The sequence below is a fragment of the Aulonocara sp. 'chitande type north' Nkhata Bay genome, linkage group LG6 (assembly GCF_057382095.1).
Source record: "Aulonocara sp. 'chitande type north' Nkhata Bay isolate Kocher_YH1m ecotype deep benthic linkage group LG6, A_spYH_male_GT1.1, whole genome shotgun sequence".
In the NCBI taxonomy this organism is placed as follows: domain Eukaryota; kingdom Metazoa; phylum Chordata; class Actinopteri; order Cichliformes; family Cichlidae; genus Aulonocara; species Aulonocara sp. 'chitande type north' Nkhata Bay.
Window position 1 is genome coordinate 42,909,911 of NC_141349.1, and position 24,630 is coordinate 42,934,540.

The following is a 24,630-nucleotide window of genomic DNA, read 5'->3' on the forward strand; positions in this document are numbered from 1 at the left end:
AAATTTGTAGACACTAATTAGACTGGGATTAGGGGAAGGAGGGAGGGTGGAGGGAGGGACGAGGGAGCTGGGGCTCGCTGGAAGGGCTTCATTATTTATGATATTCTAGTTTTTCACCCTCTTCTTCCTCCAGAGCAGACAGCCACCAGGGTAGCAAGAGAGGCAAGAAAAGAAACAACTTTATAATGTATTAGCATCAGTAATTTAGGCTGAGGGGGAGGATGGGCTGATGGAAAGTGAGAGGGAACGCGGCCTGTCTCTACATCCTAAATCACCTCCCCTCGCAGCAGAGATGGCGCTCGCGAATGCTTCATCCTTGTTGGTCAGTCCATAGAACCGTCTTTCACAAAGTGTGCTGCAAAGAAGGATCAGAGTGTGCAAAAAGCAGTCTCCTCAAAACATTTCTGCAAGATTCTTTCAAAACAGAGATCATTTTTCTGAATCCTGTGCAGGAAGAATCTGATACCCTGCAGAGGAAATGAAATAGCATTTAATGTCTTATAGATACCCAGAATGCACGCGTGTGTGTGTGGGTGCATGCACGCGTGTGTGTGTGGGTGCATGCACGCGTGTGCGTGTTTGCTGCATGACATTTTTTTCTGCACTGTTCCTTCGGTTCTCAAGAGGGATTTGAGAATTTCAAACACACGCAGTCAGCTTTATTGATGACTTGCCAGATACGGACGACCTGCCTCGGCATGAGTTCTCACGACTTTAAAGACCACTCAAGTCGAGCAATACCCACAGTGGGTTATGTTAATTTTCCATACTACTCTTCAATAACCCCTTTAAAACCCACAGAGGACAACAAAGGGAGCACCGTGTGTCAGAGAACATGAAACAGTCATCAAGGAGCAGAGATGCAGCAGCCGGAAAGCCGGCGTCCCGATGCCGGTACTTATGGTCACAGCTTCCTTAAAGGAATATATTCATTTAGATTATGCTGATGGGTAAGGATCTCAAGGTTCCCTTAGAAGAGACGAATGTTTCAAGATCACACTAGAAGAGGCACTGCTAAAGCTTTCCATTTTGTATTCCAGCTGTCAGTCACAATGCCATTATGCCCATGACTGCTGAGGCTGGGAGGTTGCACTGGCTCAAAAATACTTAGGAAAGAACTTGTCACGTCACCGGAGGAATGCATCATTGGAATTATGTTCATGAATATTAGAAATCACAGTTATTCTCAACATGGCTACCACTACAGTGCCAGTTAATATCTAAGGTTAAGGCTTGAATGTAACCTGCTTAAGCTTGAGACAGAAACATTAAGACACACGCGACGACACACTGTGTGTGGACACGCCACCAACCCCCGGGGAATCCACAGCAGTGTCAAGTCCTCCCACAGGTAGTCGCAGTGCAAGACACAGCCGAACAATCTGTCTGAAGTAAGGCTGAGAGAAAGTCTCTGAAGCACAAATGTTGTGAATTTATGGTCCATGTTGCAGCTAGTCAGCCAAATGGCACACCAGTCACCCAGCTGTGGTGCGTTTTCATTTAATCCAGAGGAATTCTAAATGTCCGTGGTGAGAAGCTGGCTAAAGGTCACTGGATGGGGCACAGGCTCTGCTCAGTTGTTGGTCAGAAAAGGTTCCAGTGATCAACACATGTTGTGTTCTGAGCCGCCTGGTTCTTGGTGGTTGGCAGGAAGAGTTATCTCCCTGAGAATCTCCTTGAGGCCACGGGGAAGCATGTGATGTGACATAACCACTGCTAACTTTATCCAAGTAGTGCCTCCTGTGGCACCCATCTTTGACTAACCACAGGCCGCTTTTTGATTAACTACTTAAATCTTCAGCTTGTTTTTAATTTTATCCAGACAAACTGTCCCTCGGTCCAGTCAGTAACTACTACAACTGAGGAAAATGAATAACCTTGGGCTCTATAGAGAGGAAACACTTGGGAGAACTTTCAAATTCAATAAATCTTCTTGTCCCCATCAAAAAAACAGAGAAAGATATGAAAACTCTGCCAAAGCAGACAGTTTTTCTCCTGCGTAATCAAAACTGTTATACAGAGAGTAAATATGAGCCTCATAACAATGAGTCAGTAAACATTGATCTTATGGAGCCTGTTCTAAAAATTCTCTGCTGCAACTCAACCAAATTTGAGCAGCAGAAAAAAAGGACAACAAAATTCTGCATCTGCTTTAGTAACAGTGGCCCGACCACAACTGCTAAACCTGGAGGCCAGTTGCATTGAACCACATGATCCGGATGGTCCTGGTGCAGATGCCTTTGGCTTTGACGAATTACTGGATCCAGGTTTCTGCAGTCGTTTTCTGTTCAAATATTATAATTTATTTGAATATTTCAACAAAGGAAATATTGAGTAGACTGAATGTGAAGTATGCTTTAAACTGCTTGGATGCATCTTCCCTAAAAATAATAAATTCAGTTAGTAAAAATCTCACAATCAAAATGTTTCATGTAAAAAACTGTGCTGCACATTTTGTACCGAAACCTGTGCACGAACTTGTTAATTTTGGTGTTTATTCTCATACACAGACATGAACTGAATCACGTGGCCCATATTAAAAATATACAAGGAAACACAAGTATAAAATAGATCTATTTTTTAAACAGCCATATATAGTTTAATGTTAAGAATGACCCAAGAAAATGTTTAAAAAAATAAACATTCAGGGAATTCAAAGAATATATGAATTCTTACATTAATACTCTTTATCAGTTAGTTAGATTGACATTACTAACCTCCATTATTAATGGTTAAACTCATGTTATGATCAATATATAACTTATAGAGGTAATTTTATGTAACTTGGATGAATGAATGCATTAATAACCATATAATCAGACTCAGATTAATACATCAAATAATTACATCAAAACAACCAGTGACTGCATCTTACACATACATGTTTGCTAGTTTGCAAAGAAACTCTAAAGACATGTGCAGTGATTTACTGAAATGTGCAAATCTACATGGGAATACAGTATGTAAGGTAAAAACAGACTTTGTGCAATGCTAATGAGCTTAAAGGTCAATTATTGACATGACCACCTATATTCTTGCATACAGCCCGAACTGTCTCAGGCAGCTTTCTGTAACTTTCTTCTGTAGTCTTCAGGAATAGTTCCCCAGACTTCTGCAAAGACATTCAAAGCGTATCTCTGGCTGTTTCTGTCTTTTGTTCTCTTTTAAGATGACACAGAGCCTCAGTAATATTGATATCCAGCCTATGTGGAGGCCAATCCATGACTGGTTCCACTGTGTCTTTTAACTATCATGCTGAAAAATTAAGCCAATCAGATGCTTTCCAGATGATATTACATGGTGGATCAAAATACTTTTTTTATTTTCATAATTCTATCAAACTATGGCGGAGCCTCTGCAGTGATTTGCAGATGGCTCTAGCCTCACTGTGTCGCTCTGCTGACTCCCTCTTCACATGCTCACAATTTGAACCAAGAATTTCAAATGGGGATTTATCACTCCACAAGAAACTGATTTTCAGCACAGCGCTTGTGTTATTGGCATAACCTTTTTTTCCTGTTTCCCTTCCTTAAAAATGGCTTCTTGACAGCCACACTTCCACTGAGATTGTTTCTGATCACGCTTCAGTGAACATCGGGTCCAGGAAATGACTTTCAGATGTGGATCGTCTACTGTAGACTTTTTTTCTCTTTTTTTTCCTTTTTTTTTTTTAGGTCAGCCAGTCCTTTTTTTGTCCTCCAGCTGATCACAACACCCACATCAGCTTGTACTGTACAGATCATCCAGCCATCTTGTATAGGCCCTCAGTTGCTGTACATCTGCTAGCCACTTTGCAACCCACCTCCAATGCAGCTCTTTGTTGCTGCTTTCTCCACCTCTACCCTTTCCTGGAAGGGCAAGCAGGTCCCAAGACAGCACTTCAATCAAATATAAATTTGTGAAAATCAAAATCTCTAATTGTCCTGATTAAGACAAAAAATACTATAGCAGTTAACTGTTAAAATATAATTAATAAATCTTACCAAATATCAGACAGAGAAGGGCTCTTCTGGTCTGAATTTAGATTAGAATCATCAGTTGTTTACATGAAATCAGTCTCTGACCATCAAGTATTTGGCTGTTGTTATTTGGATATTTGATTTTGGCTCAGGCTAAAAACAGTGCAGATGATAGTGTGCAGGACATCGCCTCTCATGTGACCTCAACACTAACCTTAGCACATGTCTTCTAAACCCTTAAAAGGTTTATGATAAATAGATGTGACAAGCAAAATGTGCCTGAAGTGGTGGCCTAGTTTCTATATTATAACAGATTCTACCAATCAATGTAAAAGAGACACGAGTATTAAGTTTAAAAGATAAAAGGAATTGTGAAAGTCAACAAAATATTGTAGTCAATGGGGGGGAAAGTACTGAAAGACAAAGTCTGGAAGCAGTGGTCTGCAGACCAATTTTTCCACCATCATTTCCTCAAAGTTATGAAGAAGTACAGTCCACAGAGGGCCTAAGCCAACGAGCCCAACATCAGAGCTATTTTCGCAGCACAAGCAGGACGACACAATATTAGGTAAGAGTCAATATTGCGCCTACCTGTGTCCTGACCACGAGGCCAACGGGAGCTCGGGAGAATTTGAGTGTGTAAAGCAACCAAAGGTGGTTACATTTCTGGTGAGGACTGTCTCTGTAGTTCAAAGAGATGAAAAATAAATGAGGCTGCAGACAGTCAAGATTGAAGTGGCTGAATAAGCCTGGTCATCCATCCAAGCAGTTAGTCCTAGCTGCCCAACTTACTCTTTTTCTAACTGAACCACTGTTGCCGATTGGTTAAAAGACTTGAAGCTTAATCGCTCGTTCCCTCCCCTCCATTCATCAGCAGATCAAGCACCAAAAGCAAATCAAGATTAAGGAACAGATCTCCTCTCTTTTGAACAATGCTCTTGAGGCCAGACATGATTTCCTCCTTTTTTCGCCATGAAAGCGAAAGAGACTTTGAAACAGTGGCCTAAGTCTTTGAGATAATTATTGAAGATTTAAAGCTGGGGGCAGCCACACACAATAACCTCCTTACCCTCTCCATCCAGCGCACACACATGCACTTACACACACACACACACACGTTCCCCTCACAGTGCCTCGGTCTTCACTGCGGGTTAAAAAACAAGTTCATGCACCATGTTATAATCAGCTCAGACAAGACTGAATATGTGGGATTTTTTCTGTTCTTTTTTTTTTTTTTCCCAAATGGAGTAAAGACAGAGGAGCAGCCATAACAACAAATTAAGCTTGTGAAACCACAAAGAAGAGCCCAACGGCTCCCTGTGAGCTTACACGGTTGTGTAAATGACTTACATTCATTTTGGCTCATTATTCTCTTCCTATGAGGGCCCACTTGTGTAACAAGGGCAGGATTTTCATATATTTCATATGCATAAATAGGCTCGGACGAGGTCAGTGTCATTTTAGAATTAGGTAAATGGTTCTCTGGAACTATATCGCTGCTGTACAGCTTCACACAGCAGGGCAGCAGCCTCCCCCTGGCTTTGACCTGGACAAACTCCTTACATTAGAACACTGTATGTTGTTCTACAGCCAAACAACCTGATGTGTGTGTGTGTGTGTGTGTGTGTGGGGGGGGGGGGGTAACCTAATCTAACCTCATCTCCGGCTTTGGAAATTGTGTGGTGACCCAACAGGGGATGTTTTTCTTCATTACTAATTTAAAGGATGGATATTTGTAAATATTTGTAAACCTAATTCATTCATTCTTCGGTGACTCAGGTGAAGCACAAACTGTCCTCCAGTGGAGAAACACATAGCCTAAAGAATTTGAGGACTTACCGAGGGTTGCGTTATTTTTACGACTCCCTCTTTCCTTTCCTCCACATTTAATTCGGATGAAAACCTTCGCGTCACAGGGATGAATCATGCACTCGCATATCTCAGATATGCTACAAATAAGTCATAAATGTTTTCCCCACTGCGGCAATAAATCCCGATAAAATCCGTAGTCATCATTGACGAGAGTAAAACTACGCAGTGTTTGTTCACCAAACAGCAGAAAACAAGAAAGAACTGACACGGGGGGGGTCGTGTGTAATTCACGGTAGAGTCAAAGGTCGAGGCGGAATACGGTGCAGCACAACAAGCCCGAGCGCGTCACGGGTGCGCGTCTGTGGCTGCGTCTGCACGGGTGCACCTGTTAACAGCGAACCCAAACTCCGCGGCACAAAGTCTGAGCTCTGCGCGTCACGGAGCTGCTGGAAATATCACACCCTGCCAGCTGGCGTGAAATTGGAGTGTGACCAGGAACCAGTACGAAAACAAAACTGGGCCGATATTAAAGCGGGGCTGTACTTACACTGCTGTTCTGTCCGGACCAGTAGACCACCGCGTGGTTATGCGCAGAGTCTCCAGTCAGAGCGAAAGTGCTGCTGGTGAGCTTGGGCTCATCCTGGCGGGTATTTCCTCTCCCTTCGTCCCTGTTCCACCTGAATTCGGACCTGCCTTGTTTGTGCGCGTCTAACATAGAACCCCGCTCATCCGGAGAGCCCACATCCACGCCGGCCCCTCCGGTCCACCCATTCTCGCTGAACTCGGCAAACTCATGACCGCTTCTCTTTGCTCTCCGGAGCGCAGAGTCCTCAGCCGTCTCTCGCTTATCATTGTTGCTTCGACTTTCTTCACTGGACCCGGGTGCACCTTCCTGCGTACTAACTCCATCCAAACTGGCATCTTGGGGGAACTGGGGGGCACCCTCGGCAGAAATCCCCGCCTCACGGTCGCCGTCCATTTCAGTATCCTGGTCGGTAACTCCGAGTTCCTTAAACTCTACTCGGATGTTTTTTAGGGTGGCAAGCTCCTCTGTCGGGTCGGCGCGTATCCCCAGCTGTAATTTCTCCTGGTGAAGTTGAACTGGCGTCGGGCAAGATGCGCAACTTATCTCCGCCTTGGCATTTTGTAGGGTATGAGCGGCTATCATCACCCAGATACCCAGAGATAAGTGCATGCCTGGGCAGAAGCCAGCCCAAGTCTCCATCGCTGACAGAGATTTTTGAGGGGTGAAGGACGGTTGGAGACCTTATCCGACACCTTAACTCCTTTGTCTCAGGTCGATGTGGAATAACTGGAATAACTGACGCTTGGCTGTCCGTCTACTCGTCTGGAGGAAAGAAAAGTGCTCTTCAGCGAAACTGTTCACGTCCAAGGATCTTTGGTCGGGAAAGCCACCACACAGGAGAGAGGAGGAGCTGTATCGCAGCCAGCTGCCGAGTGTGCGCCCGGAAGAGAGAGAGAGAGAGAGAGAGAGAGAGAGAGAGAGAGAGAGAGAGAGAGAGAGAGAGAGAGAGAGAGAGAGTTGGGCGCTGTCCGTGGTGCTGAGTCTCCTCCAGCTCTTTGAAGTTGTTTAGATGTGAGAAATACAACATGGTCATTGTATGCCACCTACCATAAATGATCACACGTCTTATATATCATATAGTTGCCATGGCGTCAGTAAAATTGGCCTTTTTTTACTCTTAGTGGTCTTGTACACTCTGGATTTCTTTCAGATCACCACACCGTGCCTACAGATATGGTTCCGCTCAGTTAGTTACAGTTTCATGAATTGATGAACCTCTAAACGCTCAACCCCCCCCCCCCCCCCCCCCTTGCTCCTCCCCTTCCCCCCACACACACTCACACACACACTTGGCTCTGTGTGACGTCACTCAGGAGAGATATCGCTCATATGGTCAACTCATATACACAGCTTTTTAAGTGGGAACACACACACTCAGCTGCTGTTCAAATATTCTGTTTTCAAGTCACAGCCAATTACAAGAAAGACGGCTTTAAAGAGCAGGAAAAACAGCTTGTTTCAGACAGAGGAATAACTAAGGAGCTGCACCTTTGTCCACTTTAAGATAAATCTGTATTGCTTTCAGCTTTAAGCATGCAGAGCTAATGTGGGAGAGTCCTAAAACAAAAATGCAGACCAGAAAATGAAGTCATTTTGAAACTTTGCTGTCACTTTGCTACTATTGTTCTCATTATTCTGACTATTACTACTTTTTAAAGAGGTGAAATTAGACTTTATCCTGATTTTACACGGACACAGCTAACCAGTCAGCAGCACTCACTGGCTTCTCATTTCCCATGCTTGTGTTGTATGTCCCTACTCAGCATGCCAATCTGTCTCTGTCTCAACAACATGAAAAATGAAAAAAGAATGAAAAAGAGGCAGGTCAGTCTGATGGCAGTGTGTGTGTGTGTGTGTGTGTGTGTGTGTGTGTGTGTGTGTGTGTGTGTGTGTGTGTGGGTAGAGAACACTCACTGATGGATTGGGATGAATTGGCAGGGAGTTGCACCACTCCTTGGGGGGAAATAAGGCAGTGCCTAGAGGCATGTGAGAAAGAGAGACGGAGGGAGGGGAGCGCTGGGATACTGTGCTACCGCCTTCTGCGCATCAAGGACTCAGAGCGCAGATGAAACTGTGATAAAAAAATAGTGCTGGGAAACTGTGGGGGGGGGGGGGGGGGGGGAGTTTTTCTGATGGAGCGTGTTTTGTAGAGGGTGTGTGCCTAAGTGCAGCACGGTTATTCATTAACAATCCAGCATGTTGTGTCCTTGTCTATCATCTTGACTGCCCACAAATTGCCCATCAGGGAAAACTCAGGGGACTCTGCCTGAATTTCAACAAATTCCCAATCATATCAGTGTGAGAAAGACAGCAGCAGAGGAAGGAGATGCTTCACATTGTGTGAAAAAAGTATGATCTGGAAGGAACCAGTGCAGGATTCATAGTAAGGAGTAATGCGAATCTTTCGCATTGCCGCAGAGCTCGTGTGTACATTTAATCTAAGGAGTATGAAGCAACTCAGCTGTCGGTGTAGATTAAAATAGCTACATTTTATACATTTACAGATGCGGATGACAATTTGAATGAGAATTTGTTAAGATGTGAACCCTACAGAGAATAATCAGCTGAATCTGAACCAGACTTTGCTTTTACATCTGTGCCTCGTGCCGCAGGAGCAAATGAACAAATGCTGGATTTTAATACAGGAGACCCCTCACGTTCTGTTTACGCTGATCAAAGTCAATGTCTCGTTTAGCCATTACTGTCCCACATCCTCAGCCACCCTCTATGGTTAACTGGGTCAGCACAGATTGCAATTTTTTAACCAAAAACCTGATTCCACTGCCAGCTATGTTTGGACTGTATGCAGGACTCCAGGCATTTGTATAGTGTCTACTTTTACTATCTTCCTGAAATCCCAGGAGTTTAGGTTTAAGCTCAGTTGGCTCATTTGTGTCCAACATGTTCTTGTCCCACAGCATCAGATCCCGTCACACACGAGTCAGGTGTTCTTTGATGTCGGTGCCTTGACCCACCTGCCATGGCGATTTTAGCTGCTGACAGACAGCGGTCCTGTTTGAAAAGCAAACAAGGGCAATTTTGGAGGCTGGATAGATGTTTGCAGAGTAAGAGGCAGGTCACCTTCACTCACTGCTTGGTTAATTCGGAGCAATGACTTCAGTGGTTTTTAAATTGAGACAATATGTAAGGTACTCGCATTTTATGGCTTTCTGTGCCATTCATACTTTTCTTTTATGAAAGCTGGCTCAGCACATGAATATGTACTGGATACTGTCCTGCCATGGATGCCATCTGCTCACTGAAAATGAAAATATCTCGCTTGTACATGAATTTGAAGGATTTTTGTGTGTTTGTTTTGTTGAATTTTTGTTTTTAACTTTTTTGCATTGAGGAAAAAACGATTCTCCGTCATTCAGGGAGCGTTTTATGTCTTTAAAAACCCTCCAAAGATTAAAGCTGATAAACAAGGTCCTGGCTTGCTGTTGGAGCTGTTCTATCAGCTGTTTGAGAAATGCTCTGGAAAATTCTTTTCATATAATCTTTTCATTGCAATACCACAAAAGCCCACAGTCACATCTACAGCATGCACAAAGTCTGCAGAGAGCTGGTAAAGACACTGGAGCATTCTCAGCTAATAAGCAGGATTTATTTCCGCAGGAGTTACTTGCTGTTCTCAGTACACGTCTGTTTTATCGTATGCATTGTTCAGTATTGTTCCCTCCAAATTATCCAAAATACTTTGACAGTGTGGCATTTTTGAGCTTTATGCTTTTTTTGCTTCCTTGCCTAGTGTCAGCCTGAGCTGTCATGGTGCTCATTATTACGCTACAGATGCTATAGATATTAAGATTCGCTTAGCTTATACTTTATACTGATCCAAACAGACAGTTGGCCTTGATTTTTTGTATAGATGAAGGCAAAAATGTATGTTCAGCTACATTTTATTACTTCAGGCCACCTGAGTTGGGCCTAGTTCCCCCCCGAGTCTATATACATGCTCAGCTAACTGATTTCTCACACGAACTATATATTTATCAAACATTTAGAACTTTTATATCAATCTTCTTTTTTTAACTCTAGGCAAGAACCTGAATTTATGTATTTGGTAAAAGATCAGAAGGTAAAGTGTGTGTGAAGCACCGCCCTCCAGGCCACGTTCTCGACTCCTGCCTTACAAGGACTTTGTTAAACCGACCATCTCCGAAGAAAAGCTCCAGGCAGCTCCGATCAACTCTGTAACGGGGACCAGTTGCCAAGACTGAATTATTTCAGAGGGACATGTAATGAGATTTTAATGAAAGTGAATGAAACTTCTCATCTCTTCTGATGCTGCCATTCATCAATTACCATGGCTTACTAATGGAGTGGAAATTATTAATCCCTTTTAACAATAAATCAAATGGAATTTTTCAAATCAATCAAACATCCAAGTAAGATGTATTTTGTATCTTGAAGGAGCAAAAAGGAGCAGCGTCCATTTTATGTCCTAGAGAAGTGTCTTTGTGAACACACTGACGGGAGACCACCCTTTATGAAAAGCAAGTGTCCTTGAGAATGACACTCACGTCCTCTCTGAACCAGGGCTGCAGATCTGTAGCCGGTCCTTCTTTTTGTCCTCCCTGCAGCCAAGCAGCTAAAAATCTTCATCATCTAATTTAAAAAGCATTGAATGTCACTTTTTTAAGCATCTTTATGTACTGTAGGAGTTTGTGGGTGTAAACTAAACAAAATCTTTGAAAAATAAGACAGAAAATAGCGACACTCAGGTGTTCGTGCACTTTGAGGTTTATCGATCACATTTCAAGACTTTGCATTGGGCTGCTATTGTTAGGATGCCTGGGTCATTGACCCAGGGTTTTGAGTTTATTGTATTATTTATCATTTCTATTCTTTGGTTTCTTCGTTAGAGTTCTGTCTTATGGTTTATGTCTCTGTGTAATCCTTAGTTGCTTTATCCCCGTGTCCAGTCAGTGTCTGTCTGCCCTGATCCCATGTCTTTGTTCCCTCTGTTGCAGTGCCTGCATGTGAGTCTGTGTCTTTAGTTCAGTCTGTGTTATGTTTCCTGTTTTATTTTGAAGGTCCATGTCTGATGTTAATGTATCTGGTTTTGCTTCCTTTGTCTCCTTAGGCTTGATTTGCCCCAGCTGTGTTTCCCTCCTGTTACCCATTCCCTGATTGCTCCCTCTGTGTATTTAAGCCCTGTGTTTCTCTGTGTCCGTGTTGTGATCTACCCTTATCTAGCTGTGTGGTCTGTCTGTGTGAGTGTATTTTCTATTCCTAGTTTTGTTGCCCTTCTGAGTTCAGCATTGAAGCTGTTTTGAGTTCACGTCTGTCTCCAGAGTCTGCATTTTGGGTCCTTCATATCACCACTCCTGCCTGCACACAGCCGTCATATAACAGCTATGCCCATGCTACTGTGTAACATTATAAAACACTGTTCATTTACATACCATGTTGCTGTAAATCATGTGCAAATAAAAACACCATGCATATTTCATTAAATGGATAAAATATATTTTACATAACACCGACTTCCTGTCTCTAGTATCTCATGTGATTACTGTCACAGTTAGACAGACGTATAGCTGCTAACGACACAAACTGGAAATTGACAGGAAAAAGTTAACAATTACAAATTGATCATTGATACAACATTAGAAAATAACAACAAGAACTCCAAAAGACCTGTTTGTATGTCTCAGGGTGTCGAGACACAGTTAAATACATGTGGCTGAATTGTAGCACTGGGGCTACATTGTTGAAATTATGAAGCCTGTTTGCACCACCAATGTTCAAGACTCATAAAATCAATGTATATATTCAACTTTCAAACAACAATCAAATATTCAGCGCTGATGGCTTTTTATAGTCTGTTTGATTTAATTCAAGGAAGAAGGCATCGAAATATGATTGTACTGTAATGACTGTGTGCTAGACAAGCACAGCTAGCCCTACTGTTTTTGTCAGCAATGTTCCCTCTAAGCTGTGCGCGTACTGGCACAGTCTCTGTGCACAGAAAAAAAATCTAACCTGAATTGAAATTAAAATGAAAACTTTAACAATCCTGTTCTGCAGTGTGAGTCAGTGACTGGCTGCTCCAGTATGGGATTAGAACGATGCCGCCTTATCCCACAGTCCAGCCAATGATGCGATTCACATTCGTATATAAGCAGCTGATCAACGTGGTTGACAGGCTATGACAGCGTCCTTATGTGCCGACACCGGTGTTTTAGCAAAGCAGCTGATGTGGACTGAAGCCACGTTAATGACAACGTGTACAACCACTGGAGATGTGAGCAGGACAGACGAACAACTGACGGACAAAGTGTGGACTTTATACCAGTTTTTAAACTGTGTTGATCGGCCACATAAAACCAGAGTTATGATAAAAATATCTGCAATGTTTGTTTTTCTTCCTGAATACTGTTGTTGTTTATATTTACTGCGGGAAGAAACGGTAAAAACAGCGTTTTATAAGGAAAACAACACCAAAGAACCCCACCCTTTCCTATTGGTGGAAAAATGCACCATGTCGACCAATCAAAACATGATATGGCAACATGGCATTTAGTTGTTTAGGAAAAGGGAAGTTTTAGGAGTGACGGCGTGTTTGAGATGTGAGAGATTTGAGACGTTTAGGCAAATCTTGTGTAGTCAGTGTGTAGTTAGTGTGTAGTTAGTGTGTAGTTAGTGTGTAGTGTAGTCAGTAGTTTTGTTGTGTGTCAGAACAATGAGGCGACTGCTGAGTGTTACAGGTGTTACAGCAGTGATACATCTGCTGCTGTCAGGCCTGCAGGCATCAGGCTGTTGTTCTCCTTCATCTCATAGTGGACAGAAATTATTTTTTGGAGCGGCACAAATAATTTGTGTGGCATCAGATTTGATGCAGAACAGCTGATTGTTCTGTAAATACTTTGAAATGTTTGTTTAAAAAAACGCCTTGGCTGCATTTTTAGGTAAACAGCTGCAAATAACTTTGTTTGCATAACTCAGTTACTTTTTTGAAGAAGTAACTATATAATTAATTGCCCAGCATTGGTCATTATTTACTGTATTTTGCAGACAGAGTTACAGGACTCTCTCCCAGACCACAGACTCATAATACAAGTCAGAGCTTTATAAAAAAAAGAAAAAAAAAAGAAAATAAAGTTGTGTTTTCAAAATTGGAGTTCAAGTTATTTTTACTTAACGTACTACACCGGTCATGAACAAGATTGTTTTTAATTTTCATTGTAAGTGGGCTAAAGCAGTTAATTAAAAGTAGTCTAACATAAATGCTGTAGTTTGATTATTTTAATAAACTGTAACTTGGATGGATTCGACGCTGGCGTGACCACAGTGCACACGTCTGCTGTTGCTCACAGTGGTCCAAGGGGACGCTCAGGGAGTTTGTGTGTTCGCTCAGACACGTGAAACATTAGAGGAAACATTAGAGGAAACATTGGTTGTCAGTGTGAAAAAGTTGCAATAATTCTCACACCTTTTTTGTAATCATGTTTTTTTTTTTTAAAAAATACACTAATTTTGGTCCACTTTAATAAAACACGGTGCCAGTGTTGAACTCTGATTTATATTCAGAATCGTCAGCGGTGCATGCGCCCATCTGGGGAAATCTGATACGTGTGACTCACAGTAACCCACTGCAGCTCCCTTTCTTTTAGCCGTAACAGGAAGAATTAGATGTTGCTCAAGATAATCATACAAATGATCAGAACCAGGTAGAAACAGAATAAAAAACAGACATCCTGCTGATATTACAACTGAATGAATGCGTAATGCTGTTTGGTCTCTGTGGTACTTTTTAATGACATAGGGCATAAGAATAAAAAAACAGCAGGTTTAATATACAATCAGTTATTTATGTTTAAGATGAAAGAAATGTACTCGTGCTCATGTTAAGATTGTTAATCTTGTAAATAATTTATATCTTCATGAGAGATCTGTAACAATCAAATTCAGCAGATTGTAACTCATTAAGCTAAAGTTTGAACGGCAGCTTTCACACCAGAATACAAGATCCAGAGTTCGTTTGCACGGGCTGGTGTGAAAGCACCCTTCAGCACGTCTGTGGTTTTAGTGAAACAACTGACCCGAAACAATGTGGTGAAGGATTCATCTTCAGAAAGCGATCACTTAAATAAGGGAAATTTACATCTACATGAAAACTCTCCCTCAATACATTAGAAAGTGGGGGGAAGAAGTGCTTCATGTATAACAAAGTGACATAAATCCTCATTTCTGATGAGGACGTGATCCAGAGATCATGCAGTGACAATAATATTTTTAAAAAATGTCAATGTTGAGACTCTGTTGGGGTTCAGTTATGTCCAAAAGCAGTACAAAATCAGTGGTAGGGAGAAAATTGGACCCTATATGTACTTTATGAGGCACACCTGTTCAACTGCTCCTTCATGCAGAGCTATAATCAGCCAAAGTACATGACAGCAACTCAACGAATTTGACAAAGTTCACAGTGAGCAGCACAGCAGTGAAGAAAGCTGATTTAAGTGACTGAATGTTGGGGCTAGACAGGCTGTCCTGAGGATTTCAGAAACTGCTGATCTACTGGGATTTTCCCACACAGTCGTCTCTGGGGCTTACAGAGGATGGTAAGAAAAGGAGAAAACACACAGTTCTCTGTACAAACATGCTTTGTTGATGCCAGAGGTCAGAGGAGAATGGACAGACTGCTTTGACCTGATAGGAAGGCAACAGCAAGTCGAATAACCATTTGTTAAAAAACTGATAGGTAACATTTCTACTTCCAGCAAACACTTCAAAACCCTTTTTACAACAAGCCTCAGTCTTATTGATTGGGTGCTTTTCCCTACACCTAAGCACCTTGTCTAATATTTATAACTCCACATGATAAAAATAAATAACCCTCCTCTCGTGTTAGGGTCGGCACCGACCCATTTTAAATTTCAAATGCATAAAAAAATCACATACATTTGTTTATTGTATCAAGGCTTTTTGACTTTGTCAGGAACCTCTATTTCTACAAAATAAAAAAAAAAAAATTATTTTCACTAAATTATAAAATGCCCTAGTTGAAATTATGACCTTTGTGTTGTTAGGGTCGGTTTCGACCCAGGTATAATATTATGAGTATAAAGCAATAATTAAAGCCAAAACTGAAATCATAAGTGCACTGTCAGCTAAAACACTTACAGCAAGCGCCTCTCCTAATCATATGAGCTTTAGGGGATTCTTATTTTGCATGTTTTTTGCAGTATACCTGCACAAAAACAAAACAAAATAAACACGGGCATGTGAGGTGAATTCACTATTTGAGTGGCCATTTGACTTCCAGAGTGCACATTTACAATTTGCAGCATACAAAAAATGAGAAGAAGATTCACAGTGAGCTAAGTTCAGGATCATATTTTTGGTGAAAATGAAGGAGAGGACACAGAGCAGCATAGCGATTCAGATGGGCAGGTTTCTAAGGAGGAAGACAATGTGGACTATCATCCAGAAGACACAGACACATCTGATCAGAGGTGGAGGTCGCTGGTGCTGAAGCTACTCCTGCTGAAAGATTCAAGTCCAAAAATGGTAAGATCTTTTGGAGCTCAGTACCTCATGATGTACATGGCAGGGCAGCTGCTGCAAATGTCATCAAAATGACCCCTGGAATCACAAGGTTTGCTCTGACCAAAGTCAGTGACATCAAGAGATGTTTTGAGATATTTATGCCATTGTCACTAGAAAGAATCATCATTACTATGATAAACCTTGAAGGAAAAAAAGTCAATGGCGACATGATGAGGAATACCTGGATGCTTTCATTGTTCTTGCTGGAGTGTACAGATGCTGCAATGAGGCCACTGATCGTCTATGGGATGCATCGACAGGCAGAAACATTTTCTGGGCAACGATGTCACTTCACACATTTGATATCATTTTGATTCAAGAGTCCTCAGATTTGACAACAGAGAGACCAGACCGAGGTCTGACAAACTTGCTCCCATCAGGGATGTCTGGGAGAGATGGGTGCAGCTTCTTCCACTGATGTTCATCCCAGGGCCGCAGTGACAGTGGATGAATGTCTTGTCCACTTTTTGAGGAAAATGCCCCTTCCGGCAATATATACCCAGTAAGCCAGGGAAAAACGGCAGAAAAATCTGGGAAGCCTGTGATGCAAAAACCAACTATGCCTGGAATGTACAGATTTTCACAGTCAAAGCTGCGAGTGGCACCCCTGAGAAGAAACAATGAAAATGTGTGGTCCTCCATATGACCACTGGACTGCAGGATCACAATATCAGCTGTGATATTTTATTTTATTTTATTTTTTACCAGATATGACCTTGGACAAGAACTTCACAAAGGAAACTGAGGTGAAGCTGTATCATTGGGAAGTGATAAAAAGCCCACAATTACCCACGGCTATAACCAAAACAAAGGAGGAGAGGACTTTTTCTTTTTTTCAGTTTATATTAAAGGTCTACTGCTGAAAAAAAACAAAACTTTTTTTGTCTTTTCTTGATGTAAATGTCTATGGGTCGAAATTGACCCGTAACACCATCGATGTCATTTTAGTTATTAATCTTAAAATGAAAAAAATCAATAAAACAGATTTATTTAAGAGATGTGTCCTATACCCCTCAGTAATACTCAGGTAACACAGAAACCTTTTATTTATTAATATGATTCTCTTGAGGTTAATTTTACAATTTTTTTTTAATTGAAATCGAGGGGTATAGTGACAAAAAAAGACCCAGAGGCCCACACCAAAAGTATTAAAACCAACATTTTCATGGATAAGGAAGCCTAACAAGGTAACCAAGAGATGAGAAACAAATTGGATGATCACTTATTGTTTTTAGTATATTTTATAGCTGATTTAATTCACGGGTCAAAACCGACCCGCTAACATAAGAGATGAAAACAGAAAGCTAACACGAGAGGAAGGATAAATAAATAAACATGAGAGCAGAAAAGTGCACATTTACCCGCTATCAGTTAAGGTTCTGATTTCCCATTGTTGGATCAACAATCCAATGCTGCTGATTCAGATGTGGACAACAGAAATTTGGCCTTGCACTTCAGCTTAACAGAGCTCATCTCAGGCACTTGGCCTAGCTGTCAGATCAGTCTTAAAGTGAGCCCCCACACTGCTTCAACACCTTTACCTGCTAAGAATAGGATCAAACGTGACCATCTAGGTGAACTAAAAGCAGTGACAAGGTTACTGTGGATGAATCTTGTCTTACAGCCTGGAGTCAACGGACGGCCAAAGAAAGATCAAGGAGGACATTTACATCAAATGTGCTGGTTACAGCCCATCATGCCAGCCTTAATGATTCTGACTTAAAAATACATTATTATTTACCGATTGATTAACCGTACCTCTGTCCTGTTTAAATATTTTTGGCATGCATTGTATTTTAATTTTACAATTCCTTTGAACAATATCAGAATTTTTCTGCCAGAAAATCACCTCAAATGCATAATCTGCAGGATAATTGATGTAATTGTTGCTGCCAGTTTGTGTTTTCATTTAAATTTGTTTTCCTGGAAAACCGTCGCACCCCCCCCGCAAACTTTCAGGACTAACTTGTCAGGCTAGCAGGAACGTAAAGAAACAAATCAGTGCAGTTTCCAGCAGGGTCGTCCTTTGAAAGCCAAAGATTCAATCGGCTGTGACACGAGTGCTGAATTCTGCTTTATGCCGAGTAAGTGATGCTTCGATTCCTCACAGAGCGCGGTCGTCATAAAGACGGCGAGCGTATTTAAGAGAGCCGTTTGTCATGTTGATGTTCGCTATGTTGCCCTGCCCCAAGTCTGCTGAAGACTACAGAAGAAAAAATGTGTTTTGCTTAAAGTGCGTTGGCTCGGCTGCTCCAGCTTCCCAGCCAAATTAGAGAGTTTCTTCTGTTGAACGAGAAAACTTTGGCTTCTTTCATCAGGTTGTTCATTTTGATGTTCATAACACTGACTGAAACTTGCATACATTTTAAATCCTGCTTGTGTGCACCATATTACAGAAAGCAGACAAACTGCACACTCTGTCATTAGATGCATGTGTTTCTAAAACCCACTGCCACAAATTAGAAAGTAACACCAAAGTGCGTCAGTGGGAATGTGTTTAGTGTTGTGGTGAGCTGTGAGTGGGGTTTGCCAGATATAGTGAAGCTAAGCTAAAGTTTTCCACAATGTGCCTCCTCTGCTCAGAGCATATTTTCACTTCAAGTCACTTTTCAACCTCCAAGAAGATTGTGCTGTCACTTTTATTCCAAGTGTTTCTATTGGGGCCTTCTACTATTAAGATCTGATTACTTAAACGCTGCTGAGAAAAGCAATTCCAAAACATATTTGTAAGACTATTTTCTGATCTGCCACGACCGCGGCTAACGTTCAATTGAAAAGCCATTTCAAACATTTCCATTTACTGTAGATTGTAAATTATATCATTAAGTAAGCTAAAATATGAGCTTCACAAAAACACTGTGACAATAACTTTAAGTGACCCCGTGGTCGTAAGCAAAGCAACTGATGAAATCGATGTTCAAATTAACTTTGAACGTCGATTTACAGTAAAGACTGAATTACATACACATGTACCGTGGTTTTGATAAATCAAGCTATTCTTTGGAAGATAATCTCATAGCCTCACACAAAACTAAAGTGTGTGTTTGCGATTATGTTTGCATGTGCGCGGCTGTACAGTATGACGCCTATGCACTCGATGCACACGGGGGACACAGTAAATACTCCAAAAACCTGGGGAATGGAAGTGCTGTCAGGGAACATGTGACATTTGGATGAGGCTCCAGTGGGTTTTCTCGCACATCCAGCTGAAAGGTCAAGCTATGATAGGGAGTCCTTGGACACGCAACTGTAATTGACCTTTGTCTTTGATAGTAGGGCATAGACTGACATATGCTTCTATAGGGGCATCATCCGCCTCTTTTACAATATAATTAGTCAAGTTGCTCGGGGAGTCATTAAGTAGCAAGCACCAAGTGTAGAGTACAGAGTTCGTCAGAGGTGACTGGAGTAAAACACTGTGGTGGATTTTCTAACCAATAAAATGACTCGGTTAAGAACAATATTGATCAAGTGAAAATAAAATATTGGTCATCCCATTCGTGGGATTCTCCTTTTTGTGATAAAATAGCCGCTGTCTTACTTTTGCCATTGAATGTTGGTTAGTTTTCATGATGAAACGGTGGGCTCTGATTAAAGCAAGATAAACACAAATATGCAAATCAACCACAACATGAAAACCAGTCCTGTAAAGACACCATTTTTAACCTTAGGGCAGACCTCAAAGTGGAAGCAAAGTGAAATGACAACTCAACTAGGAAATAATAGATCACGTAAAATCAGAGAGCACTGTTAGCGGATGCCGAGTTGCATAGTGTGCAGAGGTCTCCATCACTACAGACCTCCAAACTTCAGGTGGTGTGGAGATCCAGAAATTCTTTTATTGCTGCCATATAACCTGCATCATTATAACTGCATTAATAACATTCTTTACAGCATTATTCCATTTAATAACATTTCTCACAGTATTGATATTGCATTAAAGTTGTTGATTGAAGATGTCCATTTGAGGATCCTTCCATTATGTTAACTTTTATTACAAGTGCGGTTAGAAGTATTTTATACACATTGCATATCTGTGCTTATTTCGAGTTGATGTTTGGTTCATTAAGGGTCTTAAGCTTCACTGGCGTGACTGTCCAGGTGATCCATGCTGAGGGAAACTAGAACATAGAAGGATAACTGCAATGCATGCTTACAATACATATAATCTAGGAATGTGTCAGGCCTGAGGCCTTAACTCATTTGGTGGCTCACTATATTTTACTCTACTTGGCAACAGATGATCAATAATTAGCCCCAGAGACCCTGAGGGCTTGAAGTTTATTACCTTGTATGGACGGTGTTATAGAAAAGAGAAGTTCTATGTCTGCTTTTAGCTATTAAAGATGTACAAGATGTACGATTAACTGTGACTAATGTCTGGAACCTATTTTAATCTGCTGCTTTATAAGTAGCCACAACATGTATTTTGGTCAGAGGACATATGCTGATGTTTTCTCCTGTGTGTTAATAAACTCATCGTTTGATTGCACTTTTCTGGGGCCTCCGTGGTTTGTCTCACTGCTCTACATTGATCGATTTCGCGACAGTGGCCTTCAGATTATCTCAAAAACTGTGCAAAGAGAGCTTCATGGAAAGGGTTTCCATGGCCAAGCAGCTGCACCCAAGCCTTACATCACCAAGCACAGTGCAAAGTTTCAGATGCAGTGGTAGAAAGCACGCCACCAGTTATGTGTTTGAAGGCAGATGTGCAAACACCTTTGATAATATAGTGCATTTCTACACCCTGAGGAAGGCACAAGCGTATTTTCATGTCTTTAGCCCAGCAAAACGAAGGCTTTGCTTTAATTTTCCGACCCTATCGTCAGTGGCTTCACTTGGATGTTTCATGTCACATTTTGGGATATAATCTTTCCATTTATCATTTTGTAACTGTTCCCTTCCAGGTGGTTTGAGAGATACCAGTAACGTTCCTGTCACTCAGTTTCTATACTTGTGGCTTATTCCCCTCCTCTGTGAACTGCACTGCAGTACTGGATAGTAGGAATGTTTCAGGAAGTCCTTTGGGTCCTGTAGGCTCTGTGGTATACTCTCCATGGACAGAATAGGACAGGGTGCAGCTAGCTCGTGCACAGGCTTGGTTGATTTGGTACCGGGGGACCTTTGAGGCTGAGTCAGTAGCTTGGACTCACTGTCATGCTCCTTGTCATCATTTTTAGGAGTCTCATTTTGCTGTAGGAAACCTGCTGCTGTTTGATGGAAGTGTATTTGGTCTTCAACAATACTCAGATGGATGCGATGTCTCAAAACATCCCAACAGCAGGACTGATGGTTTTTAAGCAGCAATGATTTGTGTCACAGTCTTCACCATTAGGTGATCCTTGTATTTCTCTTAACCACCACAGTTCAGTGATGTTATTAATATAACACTGACTTACAGTCTCTCGTTGTCCCAGTATCACATGATCTAGCACTACAAGCATCACTCTGTATTATTTACCTTTTGAAACCTGTAACCTAGCAACCTTTCATCAGGAATCAGCGTGGGTACACACACCAGTGAGTATCACTGCATTTCTGCTAAGTGAAAATGAATTGTAGCAACTTTGTCACATTGTGTTAGCTTTGGATATATGAATGAGCCACAGATTAGGCGTAGACATTGATTAATAAAAGGGTTTACATCCCTGCTTTAATGCAGTGTCAGTTAGAGTCTACCAGCTGTCAGTCATGTGATCTTTGAAAGGAAGCCGCCTGACACATCTGAAGATCAGCCACAGCTCAGAGGCAAGCACTATTCAGATCCTGCCCGGTGCCACATTGGAGGCAGTGACATCACAGCTGGAAGTGAACACAGAGATGAAGCGTTTCTGCGTGTTCGAAGAAAAGCAAGTCCTTCTAGAATTTACTTTTTCCAATGGTGGACATATTTTTAAGCAGATTTTACTATATCGCTATGTCAGCATGTTTCATGAATGCCAGCGAGTAAAATTTAAATATAACTAGTCTAAAGAAAAAGGATCTCCACATTTGTTAATAAGATTGGATGTGTGGCTACAGGAACAAACATTGTCCAGAACCAAACCAGATCTCGACACAAGCCGAGGACACCAGGGTAAAATTTCGACATGTTTATCACAGCCACAGGTGGTCAGAACAGTCGGTAAAGTTTTGCTTGAGAATTGTTTCGTTTCTCTTCTCTGAGTTTGGGGCAAACAAGGCTCCAAAGGATTTTTCCAAACAGGTTTTCTCCTTTCTACGTAGGCTTCTCTCCAAAAAACCAGATCCTCTCACTAAAAGTGAAACAAAACCCCAAACCACTACACTACCAGCCTGCCAGCAACATGGGGCGATCGTGGCTCAAGAGTTGGGAGTTCGCCTTGTAATTGGAAGGTTGCCGGTTCGAGCCCCGGCTCGGACAGTCTGGTCGTTGTGTCCTTGGGCAAGACACTTCACCTACCGCCTACTGGTGTTGGCCAGAAGGGCCGATGGCGCAATATGGCAGCCTCACTTCTGTCAGTCTGCCCCGGGGCAGCTGTGGCTACAACTGTAGCCTCCACCAGTGTGTGTGAATGGGTGGATGACTGGGTGTGTAAAGCGCTTTGGTGTCCCTAGGGGGGACTAGTAAAAGCGCTATACAAATACATTTACCATTTAAGGAAAATGACGTGGATACTCCAGCAACACTTAAAGTAATAGGAAAAAACTTTATTAAGTGACTAGCGCGTTTCAGCATATGGCCTTCATCAGGGTCCCTGATTGTGGAGTGGTTGCAGAAATATGTGTTGCTAGCAACTAAGGAAAACAACTCTTCAGCCTTAAGTAACCGGTCAGGAATTAGCAGCTCACCCACAGGTGGAAAATCACCAACAGCTTCCAGGTGTGCAGATCAGGGAGGCTTGTTTTACTGGTGTTTTGGCATCTTTGAGCCCATAGTAACCATGATGTTCAGTTATTTGTCACACTTCTCAACAGCTTCACCATCAGCTACAAACAGCATTTTATTAACCTGCTCAGCTAAATGGAAACTCAAAAATGACGTGCAGAAAGCTAACCTGGTTGAGTTTTTAGCAGCTAAAGAAAGCACACCTATTGTGAACCTATTGCATCACACTATGTAATAGTTTGATAGTTTGATGTAATGTATTCTTGTAGGGTCTACCTTACAATATAAAGCACCTTGAGGCGACTGTTGTTGTGATTTGGAGCTGTATAAATAAAATTGAATTAATATTACTATTGTATAGGGCTCTGTGCCAACATTTACAGGTCGTAGACACATATTTTATACAAATCCCACAATAGTAAATATTTGTGCATTTGAGGACCAGATTTTCTGGTCTAGAATAGAAAGTCCGATCAGAGTGGTACGGTGATGAATGTGTATTCCCTGCTACTGTACATAAACATCCAACAGCGACATGACATTTTTATGTCTGATTTAAGAGCGTCATTACGTACTCCTGCACTTTAAAATCTGTAAATGTGAAAATAAAAGTGAAAGTAAATAAATCTTCCTTCTTTAAGTATGTGACCCAGCAGAATGGAGTTATCTTTTTCTATTTTCTCTTCACCTAAATGCTCCACATTGTGTCTCTCTCTAGATCACTTATCACTGGATCAGTCTACTAATTGCTTGTTGTTTCTACTATCACATCAGGCACCCTAATTACTCGTATTGCTCTTGTGTGTTATTTTTCTTCAGGAAGACTGCAGGTGATAAATCTGCCCCTGAACAGTGTTGTTTTTTTGTGACTAATTGCAGCAGCCTTGAGCCATCACTGCAGCAAATGTCATCTGTTTTTTTTTTTTTTGTTTTTTTTGTTTTTTTTTTTTTTTTGGCCTGTCCCGTTTGGCTCTTTTGCCATCAGAATTGTTGTCTAAAGGCAAAGAAAGATGCCCAACGGATTTACTTTACCAAACTGACCATCCCAGCCTTGCCATAATGGTCCATTTGATTCACCTTTTATTGTTTATTTTATTTTCACTTACTGAATACGGGACAGACTTGACTGGGGGAAAGAAGGGGAGAAAGAAAGAGGGAAAGAGAAACAGCTGAGAAGAGGGACGGGGGAGAAGGGCAAAAGACAAAAACCAACAGAACGGGCAGAGAAAAAAAAAATGCATATATCAATCACCTGGATCATCTGCTGAGAAAGAAAAAAGAAAGCAAGCAGAAGAGAACAAGAGTAATAGAATAAACAGCATCACAATGATATATGGGAATATGACAGTAAATACTAAATGTTAAACATTATTGTGCAGCACATAAGATCAACAGAACACAGTGTGCTTTGAGGTAGGAGCCAAAAAGGGTGTAGTTTGTGGGTGTGATCACCCGTGTGTACACCTGTGAGCATGGACGCGCTTGTTTTTTGTTTTTTTAAAAGGTTCCTTCATGTAATAATCTGCTAGAGGGTGTGGGGGGGCCACAGCCCCGTCCTCCAGGGCGTGAAGCAGGTGTGGATGAGATCAAAACTCCAGACATCCAGAGGCCCCCAGAACACAAGAGACCAAGGAAGACCAACAGAGGGGCAGCTGCGCCACTGTCCCGGAAAGAGCTGAGGAGAGTCCCAGATGAGGGCTCACTCAGCAGCCGCGGAGCAGAAGCCAGGGGGAGTTGCAGTGACGCGCCCGTGAGCTCCGCCGGCAGCCAGCTGCGCCTGAGTGACCGAGCCCCAGGCCGAGAGGCCGGGGGCACCCCACCTCCGAAGTGGCCCGAGCGAGCCCCAGGCTCCAGGCCCCGATAAGCGG

General features: G+C 41.9%; 1 protein-coding gene across 1 annotated transcript in view; it reads right to left on the reverse strand.

Moving 5' to 3' along the window:
• The window catches only part of sorcs3a (sortilin related VPS10 domain containing receptor 3a), a 241,215-nt gene extending 234,135 nt beyond the window's left edge, over positions 1 to 7,080 (reverse strand). The window contains exon 1 of the mRNA XM_086297093.1: positions 6,319 to 7,080. Within this exon, the coding sequence (XP_086153219.1) occupies positions 6,319 to 6,996 (678 nt within the window). The 5' untranslated portion in view covers positions 6,997 to 7,080. The remainder of the gene's footprint in view (positions 1 to 6,318) is intronic.
• Positions 7,081 to 24,630: the final 17,550 nt, after the last annotated feature.